General features: G+C 32.2%; 1 protein-coding gene across 1 annotated transcript; it reads right to left on the bottom strand.

Moving 5' to 3' along the window:
• Nucleotides 1-625: 625 nt before the first annotated feature.
• On the bottom strand, nucleotides 626-22,366 carry LOC108906659 (calmodulin). The gene is made up of 4 exons (XM_018709973.2): nucleotides 22,251-22,366; nucleotides 21,714-21,888; nucleotides 6,647-6,889; nucleotides 626-1,355 (listed from the first exon to the last, which is right to left on the bottom strand). The coding sequence occupies exons 1-4, from the start codon at nucleotides 22,251-22,253 to the stop codon at nucleotides 1,327-1,329; spliced, it is 450 nt and encodes a 149-aa protein (XP_018565489.1). The 5' UTR covers nucleotides 22,254-22,366; the 3' UTR covers nucleotides 626-1,326.
• Nucleotides 22,367-23,188: the final 822 nt, after the last annotated feature.

The following is a 23,188-nucleotide window of genomic DNA, read 5'->3' as shown; positions in this document are numbered from 1 at the left end:
TCATGCATTTTGAAAACATTTCAATTTTTCTTGTCCACCATATTCGATCCGCCATTTTGAATTTCGTGATTCTGACACCAAATTCGTGATCAGCGACCCAAAAAACTCTTCATATGTAAGATTCATAGGAATTGAATGTCTTTCGCATCTCCAAGCTCTTTAGATTCCTCTAATAAGCGATGGTTTCCCCGGTATTTAAGGGGGTGGAGGGGGACAGGAGGATGAGGGGGTTGGTCCGTTTAGGGTGGAAACGATTCAGTATTGCTAGTAGGTACTAAAAAAAATTTTTTCTGATTTTTTCAGCCAAATATAAAGTAGGCCAAAAACCGGCCTTAGGGGCCCTCCTTTTTGTCAGAGAATCACGAATAGAATTTTGTCAGTAGAAGATTGCAATACCCTGTACACGAATATGTGAGTAGATTTATTTAATATGTTTTAAATTGTACTTACCTACTTATTTTCACTGTAAAACACCGTTTGTTACTAAATTAGTAATTGAAGTAATCGAGTGAGTTAATTAAAAGTGTAAACATTTTGTAATTATTTTATTTTAAATAAGAAAAAATTATAACAAAAAATGAATATATTCCAAATACGGGTACTATTAACGAATCACCAGGTAAAATATTTTTAGTCACATTTATTTCAAATTTAAACATCTAATAATTTCACATAGTAACCGTTATGTTACCGACTTACTTAACTGTAAAATAAATTAAAAAATTTTAATAAAAATAACATGCTGAACGAAAAGAATCCTTATATTTTATATTTGAAAATACTATATACTAAAAAAATGTAAAACCTACAATACAGTACAATGGGATGATGGAAAAAAGAAAACCTAACAGTAACCTTTTCCCAAAAATTAAGGGGATACATACTATTAGTAAGTGCACAGATTTATTTGGATCACAAAGTATGAAACATGAAACTCTTTACGTGTGATCTAATTCTCTGTATCCCCTAAACTAACATCAAATAGAACGATTTTTTATTTTATTTATATAATAAGTACCTTTTTCATACTTTGTGAATAAGTTTAAACGACTGACTCAACTAGACACGTAGCACAGAATTGTTTGATATAGTACAGGTAGATACTGGTGTGGCACCTTCCCAAAAACAAATATATTACAAAAATTTACACAATTATATTAATTTATAAATATTTATTATTAATTAAATTTGTCTTGTAAATTAAATAACGATTAAGTTATTCACTTTAGTGGCCCGGCAGCCAAGCAAAAAGTTCGAGATGTTGAAAATGTAGATAATGAGCCGGGATGAAACAATGGAAAGCTGAAATGCAAACTGTTGGCTTCTTCACTTTGAGGTCATCATGGTGACGAACTCTGCAACAAAATACGGTGCAAAAGTTAACCTTACATTCAATCTACGGATACCAACACATACTGAAGGTGCATTACGCCGAATATTTTCATATTTACGGAAAAATAGAAGGAATAGTCATAATAACAAGGAACATTATATCATAACCCATCACTTTTGTTTCTTTAAGTAATATGCATGTAAATTCCCTCAATTAATAAAAAAAATTACCTCTACTTCAATTATGTTCATGCAATCTCACCTGAATTGTTGAATATATCATGCTACAATAGTCGTGACAAATTAAAACATAATACATTCTGTCAAAAAAGCATCTGACTTGTCATTTTTGATGGAAAGTTGATAACACTGTACTCTACTCTGACGCGAGTTTGAGCGCGATCTGTCAAGTAGTTCATTTACAGCTGTTAATTTTGTTAGTCCACCTAAAGTGGATATTACTATGGATGTTATTGAACAAAGAGTTTGACTAAAATTTTGTGCTACCAATGAATTTTTTGTGCTGAACCGTTGGAAAAGATGTAGAATAATTCAGTTTTATCAAAAACTCAAACAACAAATGATACGAAACATTCAAACATGGTCGAGAAGAGGTTGATGATTTGACAAGTTCTGGTCATATTTCTTCAGTTGAAGAAAACATGAATAAAGTGAAGGAAATGGTGCTTGCAAACCACCATTATAGTTTGAGAGATCTGGCATATGAATTAAACATATCTCACAAATCAGTTTGCATCATTTTCCTTGATGTTTTGGCTTAAGAGACATGGCTTAACGAGTTTGGCATACAAACAAGCCAACAACCTTTGGAATGGTGCTTTTTTAATAAAGCGAAACCAAAAAAACCACGTCAGTCAATCAAAACTCAACTGTTTTCTTCGACTATAGTGGTGTCCACAGAGAATTCCTTCCGGATGGAGAAACAATCAACAAATATGATCTGGGCGTTATGAAGCTTTTGATAGAGAGATAGTATCCACCACAAAAGACTAGATTTATGGAAGGACAATTCTTGGATTTTGCACAATGATAATTCGGCATCACACAAAGTGATAATTGAGATTGAATTTTTGACTATAAACTCAACAAATGTCATTAAGCAGCCACCATATGGCCCCTGCTAGGAAAAGTTCGAGTTGATAAGTCATAAACCAAAAATCGCTGAAGGAGTTGAAGTCCATATCGGAATATGCATTTAAAATGGAACCTATTTGGAAGGAGACAAAATAAATGTTGATGATGAATATTGTTTTATTGACAAAACCCAGATACTCTTTTGACAGAATGTATATCACAATAATCTTCCATGATAAAAACATTTTAATTGGTCAACTCATTAAATTTTCAAAATCATGCATATTTGTGTTGCTTTTGTGGTTACTTTTGTTTATATTCAAATATTTATAAATATCAAATATTCGAGATGTCATGTAACAAAAATTCGAACTACCTAAATACAAATTTTAAGTAATAATTTGAAAAAATGTCCAAATAAAAAAAAACCTTGGAGAAAATATACATGCAAAATTGAAATTTAATATGTAATGGTATTTTCCTTCCTACTGATAATGGTACTGTGTAAACCTGTGTAAAATTCTGTATCAATAAAATTTAAACAAATATGTATGTTAATTTGTTGACAAATTTAACAGTTTTCCTTTATGTTGTTTTAAATGAAAACATTGTTGGTGCATAAGTGACGACTGCATTTAGCAATTAGACAGTGTTTCAATGTAAACTTAGGCGTTTATAAAATTCCTTCTATTTTTAAAACATCTTAGAGATAAAACAAAAATAAGTTAAAACAAAGATATATCTCTGTATGTTTGTGTTAAATATGTTAAAATGTTTACACTGTAACAATTACAACATCAACAAACATACGTATTATTATATAGATCTATTAGTATGATTAAGAGATATGGGTGGGGCGATACAATGACATGAGGTCGACAATGCATGGTCCAATTTCTTGGAAATGTGCTTTATGTAAATACCAACTAACATCAAAAGCATAGACAAAGGAACTAAAGTAAGTCCAATAAAGTCAAAGAGCAAATTCTTATCACGAAATGAAACTGTCAATAAATCTAATTGAGAGAAATTTATTCATCTTCATTAATTTCACTTTAATTCAAAAGTATGCTCCCAAGATATACCGACTGCAAAATTCGTTTTAAGATGAAAATTTTCGAATTAACATAAACAACTTCAAAATATTATGGTAGCTCCCTTAAATGGATTCCATGGATATGATTTGAAAATACGTCGTACATTGAAAATTTTTTACAAAACTTACCAAAACAAACGGCGTAACAAACTGTATCGCACCAATGTATTTGGTATGAAAATGTGGAAAATATATTAAAAAAAATGTGTAAGAAGGCATTGATGCCACATTTAGCACTTGTGGAGACATCTGTTCATTTTCATTCCAAGCGTACCGAAGTGACACATTGTGTTGTGCCATACTCAACCTGTAATGTCTATAGGAGACTAATGACTAAATCTCACACTAACAAAATAAAATTAAATTTTGTCACAATAAAACATTTACAGAAAGGACATTTTGCTTCTTAACTCTATTAGACTCGTTTTTTTAAGTGCGAACAGTGAAAAGGATAGTAAAGGTAAGAGAAAAACCGATAAGACATTAAGTAAAACATGCCACTAAGCACATTCCCAAAGCAAGTCTACAAACTGACCAGCTCGAAGCGTGTGTTGAGTACCGACTGAAAACTATGAGCGATAGAGCTCGGAAATCTGCAAAGGAATACTACCAGTCATACGCTTTCTGGTCTACTATACAATGCTCCCACAACCAAGTGATATGTATAAGTTTCTATGTGTAAGAAATCCACAATAATGACACAATGCATCACGACAAATGCAAATAAGAATATATGGCTTCACACAAGCTTTTTCACTAATTAATTCAATTAAACGTTACATCACCACTTGATTATTTTTGGAACATTGTTGCCTACGACACACTTTTTACTCAAAATATACATACACTAGACCATTCGCAGAAAATATAGTGAAAAATATTTATTCTGAGTAAAGCTAAATAGAAAGATTTATGAACGTGAAACATATATGGCTTTGATAACTAAACAAAACGAAAGAATATTTTTAAAACACCAGTGTTAAAGGTGTATTCTGAGTTATATAGAAAGTAGGGATCCACCACCATGCAAGATTCATTTACTGTTTCTCAAATTATAAAATATTGTAGATGTTTATTAAATTTTACTACGAATGTTTGGAAATTTTCTAAACTATTTGTACAATTTACAATTGCCGATATTGCATAAGCTAATCTAAATGAACTCTAATCATTTTCTGAAATTCTCTTTAAATGAAGTTACATCTTTGATATCAAATATATTAATTAAATAATATAAATAGAAATAATTCCATAGACAAGCCGGTCATTAATAACTCTAAAATGAAAAATAGCCCAGTTCCCAATTCTAATAATACTAATGAAAAAGTTGCAGTTGGCACACTGAAATTATTGAACTTTTTAAGGAATTATCTCCTATTTTTGTTTTTAATAGCTATAACATTACTTTAATGAGGACCAACACAAAATTCAGTCACAATAAGATAAATTATATAACTTACATTTTAAAGATCATTTTCTCATCTCAAGTGCCAACCTTTTAAAAATGGAATTAATAGATTATAATTAATTAGAATATCAAACATATAATGTCAATGAATTAAAAAGTGCCAAAAATATGTCTACATCTATGAATTATTACAATAAATTGCATTTAAAAAAAACACTTGAAAAAGCAATTCTTAAAATGCAGAAATAAGTAATATAATTTTTATCATAACTTAATTTCGTGTTTGCCTTTGCAGTTATAGCTATTAGAAGAAATAACTTAAATTGTTTGAAGGAAATATAATTTAATAATTTCAATATGCCATATATGTGGTTTTTAATTAATTCAATTGAATAGATCATGGGCGTAGCCAGGGGTGCAGGGGGGCACGCTCCCCCTAATTCTTGCTGCATGCTGCAAGTCTCAAAAATTACATTTTTCTAAACTGTCATTAAAAGTTGACTTTTGCATGATATTTATTAAGTGCCAAAACAACAGTTTTTGTCTACAGAAAGTAAAAGTCTTTTACATCCAGGGCATAATATTTATTTGTTTAACTAGGCAGTAAAGTACAAGATTTAATGCCAAGACTAGTATAACAGACGAGGCGCAGCTGAGTCTATCAAAGCAGTCAAGACATTAGATCTACTTACTGTCAAGTTAAACACATAATTTTTTCGCCAATCATATTAAATTTTATCATAATAGCAAACAAAGCTATTTATTTTATATTATTAAAACTGTATGATACTTCTTTCATGAATAATAATTTCATTAAGTCGTCTGTGGTTGCTGAGACGAGTGTTGTTAAGTAAATAACTGGTATACAGTAATCGCCATATTGTTCTTATTTAAATCCATAAAAATAATTATTTATTATTTGAGATGGAAGAATTCACATTAACTCCTCCAGAAATTATTGAGCAAAGCAAATACATAGAATTATTAGCAGAAAAAAATCGAAGATATATCAACAAACATATAAAAAATGTATTAATAACCGGGCTGAGAACATTATGTCCTTTTCAGAAAATGTACTATTGGTATATTTTTCTGAATAAAGCAAAAGTATGAAATCTTCTTCATTATGGTTAATATACGCCATGTAGTGGAAAACAGTCAGATTGAATCACTTTAGGCCAACCAAGATTTCACTTACTGGCTCTTGCCCCCCTAGGAAAATTCCTGGCTACGCCCATGGAATAGATTATTTTTAATTTCTTATTATTTTAGTGGCGGTCTAAGTATACCTTTGTTTGCTAAAGGTTAGGAAACTTTTTAGAACTTATTTGAATTAGCTTAATTTATTTAAATATAAAAATATTTTGGTAATCAGTTTTTTAAAATGTCTAAAAATATTCATCTTATGAAAAAGGATAATCTATTAAAAAAATAATAAGATTTTAGTCCTGCTCTAAAAATAAACTTCAAAACATCTCAATAACCAGAAGTTTCTTGTATAAAAACTGAATTGAGTCAAAATAAATAATTCTATTATTCACATATTTAATCTATTTGTGGTGGATATACGAACTAAATAAGATTAAAAAAAATCCTTACATATAACAGCCGTAAGGACATAAAGTAGGCATTGTTACCAGAAATACAAAGTGCTAAATTTATTTATGACCAAAGAAAATGAGAAGGTTGCACATGTGCACCAGATTTCAGCGTACCTTCGTAATTGACTTGGCCGTCACCGTCGATATCGGCCTCCCGGATCATTTCGTCTACCTCTTCGTCCGTGAGCTTCTCGCCAAGATTGGTCATCACGTGACGTAATTCGGCTGCGGAGATAAAACCGTTGCCGTCCTTATCAAATACTCGGAATGCCTCGCGAATTTCCTCTTCACTATCTGTGTCTTTCATCTTACGCGCCATCATCGTTAAGAATTCTGGAAAATCGATGGTGCCGTTACCTGAAATAAAAAAAAAAGATCCAAAATTAGTACTTTACAATACGCAGTGTGTAAAATGTCAAAACCTAAACACTATTTCGTTTGATTATAAAAAAAGGCCGCGCAGTCAGCGACTTATCGATATGAGAAAGATGACATTATTGGATCTCTTTTCTGGGGTGGGCACCGGGCTTTCTGGGGTAGGCCGTGCACACCCCTGCCCCCCTAGCTACGCCCATGAAAGCATTTAAGGCTTATGGTCATAATGGACATATAGGTAAAAATTTTATTTTGTATAAAATGTTAAGCTATACAGGGTCATTTCACTCTAAATTCAGAAACTGCAGGAATAGATTAGTTGCCAAATAATTAGTAGAGTTTGCTCTATAAACTTTTTTCCTGGAGGACGTGGTATTCGAGATACAGGTTGTTCAAGTTTCAAAAAAAATATATATTTTCTCATATTGCGCTGAACTATTCCCATGAAATTTACTACAGCTTATGCACTTAATTAGACCTTTTATTGAATATAATATTAACCTTGTGGCTTTAACCAGTGGCGTGCTACTGGAGGTGTCGTCCCATTTTCCCAAGAAAAAAATACAAATACGCCACTGGCGATTTTTTGTAATAATGTTACATTCAGGGACTGTTACCTTAAATGTTTCTCGGTGTTTTTTAATAGTAACAGCCGTTTAATAGATATTTGGACTTATTTTTACATTTTATTGAATTTTCCTAATAATTAATCCGTATATTTGATGGAAACCTCCCGGTTTTAACCAGTGACGCGCTACTAAAGGGTCCATCAACTTCTCCCAAGAAAAGAATACACTACTGGCAGTTTTGTGTAGAAATAATTTTATTTCTAGAAAAAATATCAAACTAAATAATAAAACAGCATTAGCAAATAGATTTAACACAATGTATCTCGAATATCGAGTCTCGCAGGAAAAGTTTATAGAGCAAATTCTACTTATTTTTTGGCAATGAATCTAGTCCTATAGTTTCTGTATTTAAAGTGAAACCACCCTGTAAAGAGTGAATCAATAGTCGTGTTATTAATACAACGACACTAGCACTGGTCCTTTTATACATAGGGTCGGAAAGTCCCCATGGTTCATCGGCCGTTACGTGAGAGCGACAAAGTAAGTCATAGAAATCCGTGCGATAGAGAAGGATGGCTATAATGAAGGCGTCTCATAGTCACCGCCCGTTTCGCCCTTCCACATGTAATTCAGCGACCGGTGGTTATCTTTGTTTTCGTCGTTTGGCTTTTCTTTAATAGATGTCACTACTTTTTACAGTAGCTAGTAGATACCTCTATTTGTAAATCTAGTGCCCTTGTTTCCCCTACTGAGAAGTTATTCAAATGGAGTATAGTGCTCAGCTGCATTCAAAGTTCATTTAGTTGTTATTTAAGTATACTTTTTAAAATGACTTAAAAATCCCAAGAAATAAAGCAAAATTCCCTATTTCCCAATTCCAAAAAAATCTGTAGATCTGGCATCACAAATTGTGCTGCCCTCTGTTAACGAATTGTATTAACATATCGGAATACGAAGTCGGAATTGTATAAGTAGTGACATCTATTACAGAAAAGGCAAACGACGAAAACAAAGATAACAACCGGTCGCTGAATTATAAGTGGAAGTGGATCTTATTTGTGGAAGGGCGAAACGGGCGGTGACTATGAGACACCTTCATTATAGCCATCCTTCTCTATCGCATGGATTTCTATGACTTACTTTATCGCTCTCACGTAACGGCCGATGAGCCATGAGGACTTTCCGACCCTGTATATTTTTTTAAATCCAACACAATGTAACTTCTAAACAGTTAATACTTTGTCCCGGGTTTATATGACAAACTTATAACATCTTTTATGCCCTATTTCACTCTAATTTTTTTGTCCAATTGCTGGAAATCGCCCTGTATATTACCGAAACTATGTATATGCAATTTAAGTACATACGGTTTTAAAATTTACCAGTATGTTGTCTCTAGGAAAGCACATCTAATTGTGAATATGAATAGAGGCAAAGATAATAAATACACCTTCACTTTGATTTTTAATTGCTTTTCTGTTTTATACTGAAAAAATAATTCAGAATCGAGTAAAATAAATTGAATAGGAAGTCAAAGGAATCCATGGGGAAGTCTAAGGAATTCGAAGATAAATTCCGAGCAATTCAAAGAAGTCGGAAGAACTCGGAGGAATCCAAAGGAGTCGGACGAATTCGAAGTAATTCATGGGGGAAATCAGAGGAATTTCCTTAAGTGGAGGAATTTTGGTACTTTCCCCAAACAAATTTATGTACATTTTTATTTAAACTCTCGAATAATAACAACGATGATATATCAAGTTATCAAATCTGGTTTCAGCCAAATAGGACACCACCACGTTTTAAAACAACTCGCCCAACCTTTCTGAATGACATTTTTCCCAACAGATGAATAGGACGAAGAGGTAGTACATAAGATGGCATTTTTATAGATCTGCCACATTAGATGAGGCACAAGTTCGAATTAAACTGGAGGTTAGAAACATATTATTCAGACAGGAAACACTGAAAGATCTTATTCAAAGTGTTTATGTGCATTTAGGCGAATGTCAGGTTATAAATAGCGATTTAATAGTAAATATAAATTTCCTTTGTAGTTACAAGAATATTTCTAAATTTAGAACGTCAGCCACCTACATTTTTATAAAAAAAAAATTAAAAAATGGGACATTAACTTCAAATAGGTAAATCGATAGTGACTGCTAATTCCCTATGTTGGCTGAAACGGAGTAATTATTTCAAATTGAAGCAAAGTATATTTTTGCCAACAAGTTTGATGTTTCTGAATTAGTTCTCAAATGAAAAATAACATTTTTTGCGTTGCATATTTATAATACATATACATATTTAATATAATTTTTAAGTGAAACCACGACGTAAATATTAAATGAAAAGTTATATACTTTAAAGTAAATAACTACTGTCTACAGTTTTATACCAGACTTGCATCGAATTTGCACATCCACAAACCGAGCTATAATAATAAATGAATGTCGGTCAGATGATTGAGAATTACTATAAAAATTCATTTAACGAATACAGGCCCTATTAAATCCTTATTAATTATTTTATATTTGCATTTCTTTCATTGTTTTATTTGGTAGATGTAACATTTTAATTTTTGCATTTGCTGGCTTGCCCTGTGGCCTGTGGTCCAGTCCGACAATGACAATAGAAACACGGGTGTCGCTTTTAGACGCAAAGTTTGGAACACGTGAATTACGCATACTTATATATAGCACGATGTGTCCGACATTAGGAATGAAATAGCCAGATGCGAACACTGATAAAAATCAATCACTTGCATTTCCATGTGGCTGTTAGGACGTCATTATTAGTTTGGGACTATTTGAGAATAAAAAAAAATATATATTTCGAATAACATTAATGAATAATGTAAGTACATAGGTTGGTTGCCAACTAACACCACGCCTACAAAATAATTGTTTCAAAAACTTTGGCTGCTCAATTTTTAGTGTCACTTTCTAGAAGCTCTGCCTAGGTGCGTTTTAGTTTTAATCAACTCGATAAAATGCATTACCACGACACATCAGAAGACAAACAAATACGTCTCAAACTACACTCTTCATTAACTACGTATCTCCGAACATTTTGAAATAAATTTTAACTGATCATTTGGTAAAAATATTTCAGTTCAAACATATGCTTCGTATGTTTAAAAAATATGTACTGCCTTAAGTTGATGTATTTCACACAAGGTGTTGCAAAATGTTTTCGACAAAATTGTTCCAGTGATTCTCTGGTCAAAAATAAGAAAAAAAATCACATTAATATAGTTCTGCAAACGCTTCATTTTTAAGATAAAGCTTTTTATTTTTTTTTTGGGTTTTCATTTGTGTCATTATTTTGAAGATCGTTAAAATACATGAATTATCTTTTAAAATCATGTAAGGATAATGTTTGGAATCACGACCACTTTAGTTCATCCGATTTTGTTTTTATTACTGCGACACTGTTTACACTGGTTTACAGATGGCTCCAAAATGACCAGAGGGACGGGTGCAGGAATATATGGACTCAGACCCAGATGGAGTGCAAGCTACAGTCTGGGGGAGTTCCCTACTGTATTCCAAGCAGAAATCTTCGCGATAATGGCGTGTCTGGCAGAGAATGTACGTAGAGGTTATAGACGTAAACTCATATATATATTCTCTGATAGTCAAGCTGCAATTAAAGCTTTAGCCGCACACAAGGTAAGTTCAAAACTGGTGTGGGACTGTTTACAAATGCTGACTGAACTGGCCACCAACAATACAGTCAGACTGTGTTGGGTGCCAGGGCACAAAGGCATTTGTGGAAATGAGAAAGCGGATGAACTTGCTAGGAAGGGATCCGAGACAGTGTTCATTGGCCCGGAGCCCTTCTGTGGCACATCTCCCAGTGTGGTCAGGCGGGCTCTGGGCAAATGGACTGAGACAGAACACAGGAAATACTGGACTTCAAGGCCAGGACATAGCCATTCTAAGGAGCTTATGGAGTATCCTTCGAAGGGAAGAGCGAATGAGCTACTGAGCTTGAACAGAATCCGGCTCAGGAAAGTGACAGGACTCATAACGGGACACTGTCACTTTAGGAAACATGTACATAAGCTGAAGCTTGTAGACAGTCCGGTCTGCCGAGGATGTGAATCGGAGGATGAAACTTCTCTGCATATCCTGGGCGAGTGCCCGGGATTTGCACGTAGCAGAATGGCGCTCCTTGGGAGACCCTATTTGGAACCCAGGGAACTGAGAGAAGTGTCAGCAAGGAAGCTTTTGGACTTTGTAAAAAGAACAAAACTACTTGCTGAATAGGACTAGTAGTGGGACGCACAATAGGCCTAATTAGGCCGCAGTGCTATGGGACTTTTCAAGGACCAACCACTAAATGAAGAAGAAGAAGAAGAAGAAGAAGCGACAATGACTAATTGTTTTTTTATTCCCCAACCCTTTGATATCGTGAATTTTTTTAAATACGCTCCTTTTATGACCCTTTGTAAACTGTAATAAATTGGTTTTGAGTCTGATTACTTGATTACTATGTAGAATGAATCGTATCTACAAGGAAACACAAAAATGACTTCTAAGAAAAAAGTAAAATTCGGACCTATTCGAATCTATGTTCATATAAACTTTTCTCTTATTTTATACACAATCAAAACATTGTGTTGCATGCCACCCTGAGCAAAAAATGATCACAATTAGAATTATAGTTTTACATTTGTACCAAATAATGTACAGAATATAGGTACGAAAATATTAAAAAGGCAGTATTAAAGTAACTAGCCGCATAATGTTAGTGTAATTTTGTTAAGCTATTAAAATTATTTTAGCTTTATGAACCCTAAAAGATTTAAAATCTAATTTGCTACTAGAAATAGATGACATTGGTTGGTACAAATACTTCGGCGAAGAAACTACATTAACATTGTCACTCATTTATACCCCATTTGAAAACTGTTAGAATATTTCAAAGTAATAAAAACAAATATGCCAGCAATACAACAGTTACATTGGCGACTGTTTGGATGTACAGCGCAGTTTCCAATAGGCGTTCTAAATTCCATATCCGTTACTAATTCCGAAATTCCAACGAACAATGTCTGAGAGAATACCGGACATTTTGAAATTAACCAACACGAAAATTTAAATTATTTTATTACAGGAACGTGCACTTTTAAACATTTGCCTTGTATTATAAAACTTATATGACATGCAATCAAATTATAAACTTAATTATAGAAAATATTTGCTTACAGATTACAACCTAAAATTTTACTGTGGCAAATTAGCCTTTCATAAAGCTTAGAATTTAAAAAATATGGCATTTAAATTTTGAATAAATTAACCGTTTCTTATTCTTGCATATTAGATGCGTGTAATTGTAATACAGCTACGAAAATATACAATGTTTTAGAATATTATTTTATTTAAAATAATATAAAAATACATTATATATGCAAGAATGCAACCTTGGATTTGTTCGGTCACATTTATCATTAATCAAATACAAACCATCGGAAGAACCGCCTGATTAACTATGTCCTACATTTCCGGTATTCCTTCACAGAAGAATAACTGTCAATAATTATATTTCTAACAATCGCAATTGTAAGATATCTGCAAAGAAGCACTAAACTCTAATGTATACAAAGTTGAAATAATTTGTCTATTTTAAAGTCACAGGGAAGAAAGAATCAATACACATTTATAATTCCGAAAACGCACGCAACATAATCAATATTCTTGGTTGGATTATTATGAATTGCTGTTTATGTAAATGACTTACGTAGGAGTACTATTTTCTGAAGCAGTAGCGCTACTACGAAATGCCTTTAAGGAATGAAATTTATTATTTACATGGAACTCAAAAAACGTCCTGTTAGAACTTGGCACATACAAATTATCTGCACGATCAACCATGACCTCAATTTAGCAATATGGGGTTGGAAAACACCAACTTGAAATTATTTCAGTCTGAAAATATTTGAATAAACATGACATAAATTTGAATATGAAATATCAATTTTTTTGGGGTTTAACAAGAATATCCGCTGATAGAGAAACTAGGACCTTTATGTAATAATAATATTAATAATAATAATAACCAGCCCATATTGTGTTAGTGGCAACCACGCAACTTTGAAGCTACGCTAAAGCCGGTTCCAGATGATGCGGTCAGTTGCTAAACTTTTGTCAAATGCAATGATACTTATATGTATCCACCAGTCTTTCTTAATATTTCTTCCACCACAGTCGCCCAGTAGCAGAAAAATAACGCTCTTTGCGCAGAATAAATGCAGTCGTCTCTCTACATCTTCCAACCTTTTGGTCAAACCTAAATAAGTGCCGCATTGTGATATGCTGCATATCGATACTTTCAAGAGTATGTTTTCACTTGTCAAATGTTCGTCAGGTTTACAAACGTCATACCAATTTGTAAACAGCACCTGTTGCAACGACATCAGTAAAATTGATTTCTACAGACTGGAATTTCGTAATAACTTTATAAAAATGACAGTGTTTACTAGAGGATAATGTGCGGACAATTATGAACCTCGTATATAGAACGTTTTGGAACATTTTAAAATATATTTGCCGTGTTCATATTTCACATCCGTACATCGTATGTGAAATCTGCAAATATTTGACTATGCCACGTTTGGCTTAATACTTTTTATAAAACAATGCAAAACCAACTCGAATGATTTTCTTTCCTCCAATAATAAAAATAACAATAATTGAGATATTTGGTATTTTCTTAACAATATTCCTTTGGCAAAAGTGTATTTGATCTAATCGATACAAACTAAAGTTAGGCAGACGCCAAACGGATACGTCTCAGAATTTCTTCGCATACCTATCTATCGTACATCGTCCATCGATACTGAATTAGTACGCCGTTACGAAATAGTAAGAACGTGGCAGTTTGCTCTAAAATTAGTGGCTTTTTATAAAAACATCATTTCACCAAACACGGACATTGACAAAGCAGTGATGCCACGTAGGTTACGTCATGGACACAATTTTTTTTAATGGAAAAGTAAAGGGCTACAAAACAGCCGCTGCATACAAATCGAATGTCAAAGCAAATCGTACTGAGAAACAATTTTGTATCGACCAATCAGCGTGTTACTAAAATGAATATTTTTAATTTCCGCAAATTAGTGCCAAGGCAGGTAACAAAACGATAAAACAATTTTGCATCGATAACCAGAAAGCTACACGCAAAAATGTTTCTCGTTTTTGCATAACAATATGAAGGTGGCAGATAGAAACAATGGAATAATTTCCCATTAATCAATGAGAGCGGTGGAAAATCGAACATTTTTCATTTCTGAAAATCAGTATCGGGGTCACTGATAGAAACAAATTTACATCGACCAATCAAAATTGAATACTTTTACAGTCAAAGCAGCAGGCGCAAACAATGAAATGACATCGACCAATCAAAATTGAATACTTTTACAGTCAAAGCAGCAGGCGCAAACAATGAAATGAAACAAATTTACATCGACCAATCAAAATTGAATACTTTTACAGTCAAAGCAGCAGGCGCAAACAATGAAATGATTCTATGTCAACCAACCAAAAGCTGCGAAAATTTGACATTTTTAATTTCTGCCAATTAGTATCAAGGTCACCAATCAATATGAAAATTGGATATTTCTACTGTAAAGACGGTTGGTGCAAACAATAAAAAGATTCTGTATCGACCAATTAGGATGCTACGAAAACTGAATATTTTTATTTTTGTAAATTAGTGTTAATATTGTCAAGCCAGCTAAAAATAAAAAAATGTTTTTTCAACAATCACAAATATTTTTCATTTTTGCAGATCAATTTTAAGGAAACTGGGACAAACATGAAAATATTTCTATCAATCAACCAAAGTAGTACAAAAATCCATCCTTTTCATTGCAAATCAGTATCGAATATCGAAGCACCTAATAGAAACAATAAAATTTTACATCGATCCATAAGAAAGTTATGCAAATTGAATATTTCTCGTTTCTATAGAACGTCAAGTTAGTTGGTATAAACAACGAAACTATTTTATATTTACCATTGTGCTATGACAACAGAATATCTATCATTTCTGCAGATTAATGTCTTAAAATAGTTTTCTTCATAATAATGCAATCTATGTCAAAGATGTTAGTGATATTTAGTTATCGCTCATGTGAGTTTCATCAAACCTTCCGAACGTTTTTAATATAATTCAACCAGCTTAATCTCTGTAGGTATGCTGTCTGCATTTTTCATAGATATAGTCATTATCAGTTTATTTATGTGCGGTGGTTAAGATACTGTCACTAAAGAGGAGAACCATAATACAATTCAATTAAATTTAACTGAATGTAGACACGTACACATACACCCTGGACAAAAAAATATCCTTAAAAACGTAGTTCCTAATTTAACATTTCTGAACAAATAATTGAATAATTTTAAGATGATGTATCACAAACCCCTTTCCCCACATCACTACGCATTTATTTCAACAAAACATTGACATATACATCCGCGAATATCAACACAATATTTGATTTCTATTATTTTTATATTAACGCTTAAAAAAATATATACAGGGTGGTCCGAATTTTATGCAGGAAACTTCGAGGGTAGATAGATCTCTTTAAAATAATATGTGTTTGCCTTATAAACATAGGTCTGGAACGGCCCCGTTTTAGAGATACAGGGTGTTGAGGCTTTAAAAAAAATTGATTTTTTGTTTATATCGCACACTACCTCACAGGTAGTGTAGAAAGAAGTGTAAATAATTTTGTTGATGTGCTTACAAATTGCACTTACTTTTAAACATAAACAAATATTCTTGTAATATTATCGTTAGAAGTGTCTGCCACAAGGGGATTGTATTGGTATGAATAACTTGAGAACGGCGAATCTTAGGGAAAAAATTAAAGTCACCTTTTCTACGTATTTTGTGCATTAAAATATCAATCAGTTACAATGACATGTAAAAAATGCAGTGGCGTAGGTTTTTTTGTAAAAAGAGGTGACCCCTGTCCAGTTGTACACCACTGGTTGAACCTTTAAAGCTCATATTTCAGGGAATATAATGCCTACTATCATACATTACATGTACCAAATTTTATTGAGATCGGTTAATAGATTCCGGAGATATAAACAAAAAATCAAGTTATTTTGACAACTTCAACACCCTGTATCTCTAAAACGGTGCCGTTCCAGACCTATGTTTATAAGGCACACACATATTATTTTCGAAGTTTCCTGCATAAAATTCGGACCACCCTGTATATATAATCAAAATGGTACAAATACCGTAACTATTAAATCTTTGCAATGGCCTTAATAGATGACGCAAAACTACTTAAAAAACAAATGCAGATGTTCGAAACTACGAAATTATGTGTTGTGGGACCAAGAAAAATAAACGCAGTTATTACTTACACTTACATACTTGTGACAAACTCAGTTTATCAAAAAAAAAAACATTTAATGTGAACATGAGTTGAGCGTATATTGTAAATATACTCAAATATAGTGCAGTACTTACAACAACAGAAAAACGGAATTGAGATTTTAAACTAATTTAATCCAAACACGACTCAAGAAAAGAATTGATTTTACGGAATTGAGGTTTTAAAGTAATTTAATCCAAACACAACTCAAAAAAAAAATTAATTTTACAAAACTAATGACATTTTTAAAATATTAACGTATACTTACACTATCAAACGTTCAATTATAATTATCGTCACAAGGAAAATAAGTTTACGATATCCGCTCAAGATAAACTCTTTCATATCAAAAATGGCCTTGGGCAATTTTCTTCTGATAGGTACGCATTAGAATCACAAGACTTTTGTATACATAAATTACATTTTAATATGGTTAATAAAATGAAAATATAAACATGCTAAATATTGCCTAGCCTACCCCAATTAAATTAATACGTATTCACAGGATGTAACAGCAGCGACGTCGAGATAATTTTTAGGGATTCCATCAACTTCATAATTCTTTAATAACGAATTGTTATTGTAGAAACCGTAGGTTTGATTCCGGCTGCCAGACAACCGTAGCTCAGCTGCACTTGTAGGCAATCTCTCCGCTAGTATAGTAGAATGGCATATAACCATCTTCCCTAATCATAACTAAATTAAGAAAAGTATTGACTAATTACAGATAAAAACTTATTTCATCTCGTCGATGAAAGTAGGGCGGTCCTAGGAGCTCATTTCGTTTCAGCATTTATAAAGTACCTACATTCTCGTAAAAAATAATGGGGAACCCACATAAAAAGTTTAAAAAAAAAAAATTTTAATTCCCAAAGCAGAGAAATAATAAATACATGCATATATATTTATGCAAATAATACAGCATTTAAAAGTTGCCTGTGATATATCAAGGGTTCTACCCATTTTCGCTTTCTCTCCCGATTGAACTTTTGTTTGCATTTAGTGAGCTCTTTCTCACGTTTGCGCATTCACGAGCCAGACAAAATAAGTGGAACTGTACATATAATTTAATTATATTTATTTTATAATAAAACTCGAGATGTATGCATGATTATTTATCGTCCATAAAATATTGGTAGGAAATTAGAAAATTGAGAATAGTTATCTCCTTCCGGAATATATTTCCTTTCGAAATATATTCCTCAATTAGAAAATTTTCCCCAAGTTTATAGTAAAGGTAAGTGGGGTTTTATTGATATTTGTCACTATTACAATAATAAAATCCTCGACGTACCTACCGTGCAGTGGTTTAGAAGACCAATTTATTTTTTTCTATTCTATTGAACTGAAGACGAAAAATATCAATATGACTTTTATGTCTGAAATCGGTTTGTATCGTAAACCTGAAACATTTTAAAGACTAAGACAATTTGCTTCATAACACAGTATTAGATGAACCCAAAAATCAACAAATAATAAACCGCCGTTAATTAGCAAAGCAAACATGCCACCCCTTCCCGAGAACATTTTTCACACTGTCAATATTATCGTATGCTGTCTCCAGACATTTCAAAGTCAAATGAAATTGGTTTTATTATTCGTGACAAAATTCCCTCTTTGGTCTTTGTCCTCATTAATATTCAGAACCGTGCGGATGGTAAATAGCGACGTCGCGGAAAGAACTCGCAATTTAAACAAAATGAAGACGCTCCACTTCTTGGCGAAATTTTATACCAACAGACGTTCTTGCTGTTTGCATATAATTAATCTAAGATTCTATTACAAAAAAATGATTACACCAAAAGCAAAAATTGAATCCCGCAAAACATAAATGTTTACAAGCCACGTGACCAGTAATTTTGTTTCAAGCAGTAATTTATTCCCTTCACGTTGACAATTCAATTTTGGTAAAATTATAAATTATTTAACAGTAAGATCAAGAATACATTAAACTACAACATTTTGTTTCACGAAATTTTATTCAATGAATCAACGATCACATCACCTCAAGCGTAGACGCAACTGTTTGCCACTGTTCATTGTAAACGCATCATTAATATTGATGACGCTAAGATTCAGGGATTTTTAGTTGACAGTACCAGTCGTGCAATGTTGGGTTGCCTAAGCTCATCGGTCACGTGGCTTGTATTCATTTATAAAGGTTGTGTATTCAGAGAGTCTGATTTACCTATTATCCAAATGTTTTTTTGGATTATTCCCTTTAAAATTAGATCTAAAGCCCATACGATACGACAACAATTTACACACAAAAATTCAATGTACTTAATTTCTTTGCAAATTTGCTGATACAAAAGTATAATCATTTGCTGTAGAAATATACGAAATCGAGTTTAAAAAACGTGAATTATTCAATTGACGAACCAAATAATAGAAACGGTTAGATTTTTTTCGACTTTATAATTATTTAAAAAAATTAAAAAGTTAACAGCAAAACAATACAAAATGCGTTTTACCGAAAACTTCTTGGAGCCTGCAGTACATAATAATCTGATTTCTTAGTTACATTCAGTGTTAACATAATTAGTAATGCGCATGTTTGGATAAACAAAGAGCATGTCCTATTATTTGTCATTCAAAATTTGAATAATTTTTTAATCGTACGGTACAAGCTAAAATTATAAAAATTGTATACTTGTACCGTAAATTTTCGCTATTTTTACGAATGATCATCCCAAAAACGGGATCTTAAATAGTTATTTATAAATCCATCATTTAAGTTATAAAAATGGTAGCAATCTGAATCTTGGTTACAGAAAACCCATAATTATGATCTTATGATCATAATTATCATCAATCGTCGATTTTATGAAATTTTTCAGGATGTTTAATATTTAAACAAGACGACCTTCCAAATGTGGTACATATATAAACATGAAATGATGTAAGTTAAATGAATAGTTAATTAAAATTTATAATGTAGATTAACTGAAATAGTTGTTATCATGACAATATACTCTACGCAGAATTATTTTATGATGGGTACGCTAACAAATTCCTAAATTGCACTTACTGTTAAGCAAAGGAATATGTTTCAGAAGTCTTGAACAAGTTTCAGTAAACGTTTCTAATATACCTACTCAAAAGTGAGTAAGTAGGTACAGAAAACTTATTTTTTTCAAAATTTTTAGGCTAATTTATCGCAGTTATTTGAAACAATACAAACGCAAATTAGAAATGCACATTATCTAAATAAATTAGAGTTTATATAACTATAAAAAATATGAAAGTGACCGGTTAATAGATATATTAGGTAACAATTTATTGGCAAGAAAAAATTCCAGATGTTTATTTTATTAATTCCAAATATTAACGAATATTTTGCCTTCACGACTTACTAGAGAAAGTGCGAAAACTGGCAAATGGATAATTAAAAACTGTATACAGTTCTGGAATTTTGGACAATTAATAATTTTAATTACAATTTCCCAGACGTGTAACATTTCCATGGTCAACTTAATTTAATATGTCATGCAAATATGTGTGATGTGCAGAGGCAAAACATAATTGCAAGAATTATTTTTCTAACTACTTTAAAACGCAGTAAATCACACAATTTCGGAAACTAGCCTAAACCGACTCATAATACCTACTTAAAAAAATTTCACGTCATTACCACATTGTGCCATAGGTACTCGTTTCAATAAAAAAAAAAAAAAAACGTTACACTTGATGGATATTATTATTATCTGCAAAATTAATGTTTTTTAAGTTTTTCTTGCGGCCTAAGAAAATAATATGTAAGTACACCGATTTACCCCGATATACAATATTAAATTCATGTATGTAATTAGTTAATTTACATTTGCATGAAACATTTTATGGAGAATGAATGTCTACATTAATCAATAAACATTCAAATGTGATTATATACATAATATGAGTACTAAGTAAATGCAACAGCTGTTAGTATAATAATACGAAATTAACTGGATAACCAATTTTTTTTACCGAACTTTTATAAGACAATAACTGTATTTTTTATACCTTCTGAAAATTAAATGTAAAACATATCTCGATGCATAATTTAATTTACTTGTGTCGCGATTTTGAGCATTTCTTTTTCTTTTAATTTGGAGACAAATATAAAAACCTATCACTATAAGCTTCAAAAATATGTACGCTGGTAATTTTATTTTCTTTTAAATCTTGATACTTATTGGAAATTAATAAGAATACAATGCTATCATATCAAAAGTGCAATTAATGTTATCTTATCAAAAGCTTAAATCTGATTTTTAAAATATTACATCATTATTTCTGGCAAAACAGATAATATACTGATAAAAAAATCGATAAACACTATAATAAAACCAACATGTGCAAAACTTAAAAATTTGTCATCATTAAACTAAGAAACATGACTCACTTAAGTTCGTTACTAAACTTATAAAATTATTTGTGATAAGGCTGTGACAACAATAGGCAACCAGTAACACTAAATATTTTAGTAATTCTACGTGATTAGCTATCAAATACCTAATTTTTTAAGGAAAAATATCCGAGTTTTTCACAAAAATTGAATACATGTTAGGTATTTATTTTCTGATAACAAAAATTGAATAAATAATAGAATACTTAATATATTGCGTTTAGTATTAACCTAGAAATAAAATGTTTACACGTTTCGACAGCTACTATTCAATAGATTCAATGTTTGCATGGCGCCCTATCAAAACCCAATCAGTATTTAAAATCTTTTCTATGTTGCAAGTTAATTTTATGATATTAGTAGTAATGTAATTAATGCAAATTAGTCTGAAAATTTAACCAGATAGTTAATTACTTTGCCGAACTGACTTAATTATTTACTTACCATCAGCATCAACTTCATTGATCATATCCTGTAATTCTGCCTCTGTAGGATTTTGTCCTAACGATCTCATTACAGTTCCTAATTCTTTAGTAGTAATTGTACCATCTCCATCCTTATCGAACAATGAAAAAGCCTCTTTGAATTCGGCGATCTGTTCTTCTGTGAGTTGGTCAGCCTAAAAAGGAAATATTATAACAACTGATGTCCATACTATTACACTTAATCCAATTTGATTTGTTTCGCACAAAGTAAACACCCCACGTATGCAACAGATCAATACATTTTTCACAGTATTTAATAACCGCAGATTGATACTGAAAAAATTTGTGTAATTAATCAAATTAACAAAAAATCTGTATTACAGGAGCAAGATCCGCATTGCGGCACAATAATACACCGGTTCGTATCTTAACGTCCTATTTGACAGCTATTTACAAACTAAGAATCCAAGTTTTCCCAGAAAATACATTGTTTAAAGCAATCCGCGAATATTTGTAGTACGTTTTACATATTTGATGATTAAAAAAACTCGCTTACCATTACGATATTTTAAGATTTAACGGTACACTAAACGAAATAATGTCGACACTACCAAGTCTCTCGCAACGTTACACGTCAAAGTGCACCAGCCAACTGTCTTTTCTCGTTTTGTTTAGGAACGAAGATAGAGGGGAGGGACGATTGCTGCTGCGAAACCACTACCGCCAAAGCGCAATAGTGCGGCTTCGACATAAACCAGTAAATATTCCTACACCCGGACAACACAATCGCATTGTTGAATATTAACTCTTTTGTAACAATGCAACCTTCTAATCGCAGTTTCGCCTCTATTTACATATATCAATAATCGTTAAAACAGAAAAAAATTGGAATAATCGTGTAAAAACTTGGAACTAGTTTTCACCGCGTATGTTATATGAAGTTTAAACGTCGGGTGCGGCTTGTTTACAACGTATTCTCGTACAGTAAAGCTTCCCCATTGGCCAACACGTACCTGCAATGCGTCAAACAGTCAACGGGCTAGCCTTTCGCGCGCTGTTTAACTAACGGCGCGGTGCGTCGTCTTCGGGACGCCTCTTGCTGTTGTGCAGGTGCGGCAGTCGCAGTCCGGTGCGACGCCTAGAAAACTGGCGAACTTGTGGTAATTAGAACTGCATCACTAAAAAGGATCACAAAACATCCAAGGATAAATTTAGAAACGATTTTATTTTACAAGATACAGAAGCCTCGTATAAGGCTCCAATATTGATTTTTTTATATAATTAATCCTAGTTACATGACCACTCCTATAAGGTGCACACCCCTTTGATAAATTTATTCACACATTACCCAACCCGTTCTTAAAACTTTTTTTATTCCACAGAGGAAACCGCTGTTCGAAAAGATGTCACGGAAATTGCTAATATTATATTTTTATACAATAAAAAAATATAATATGGCCAGTTAGATAAGTAAGTGTTCATATTTATTATAAG

Source organism: Anoplophora glabripennis, unplaced genomic scaffold (assembly GCF_000390285.2).
Source record: "Anoplophora glabripennis isolate ALB-LARVAE unplaced genomic scaffold, Agla_2.0 scaffold185, whole genome shotgun sequence".
NCBI lineage: Eukaryota > Metazoa > Arthropoda > Insecta > Coleoptera > Cerambycidae > Anoplophora > Anoplophora glabripennis.
Note: the sequence above shows the minus strand (reverse complement) of the source record. Positions and strands in the feature narration are given on the sequence as shown.

Bases quoted from the DNA above. Each gene is read 5' to 3' on its own strand.
- LOC108906659 (XM_018709973.2), bottom strand. The intron at 6,890-21,713 runs GTAAGTAAATAA...TTTTTATTTCAG, and splicing joins CAATGAAGTTGATGCTGATG to GTAACGGCACCATCGATTTT. The intron at 1,356-6,646 runs GTACGCTGAAAT...ATTTTGTTGCAG, and splicing joins CGGCCAAGTCAATTACGAAG to AGTTCGTCACCATGATGACC.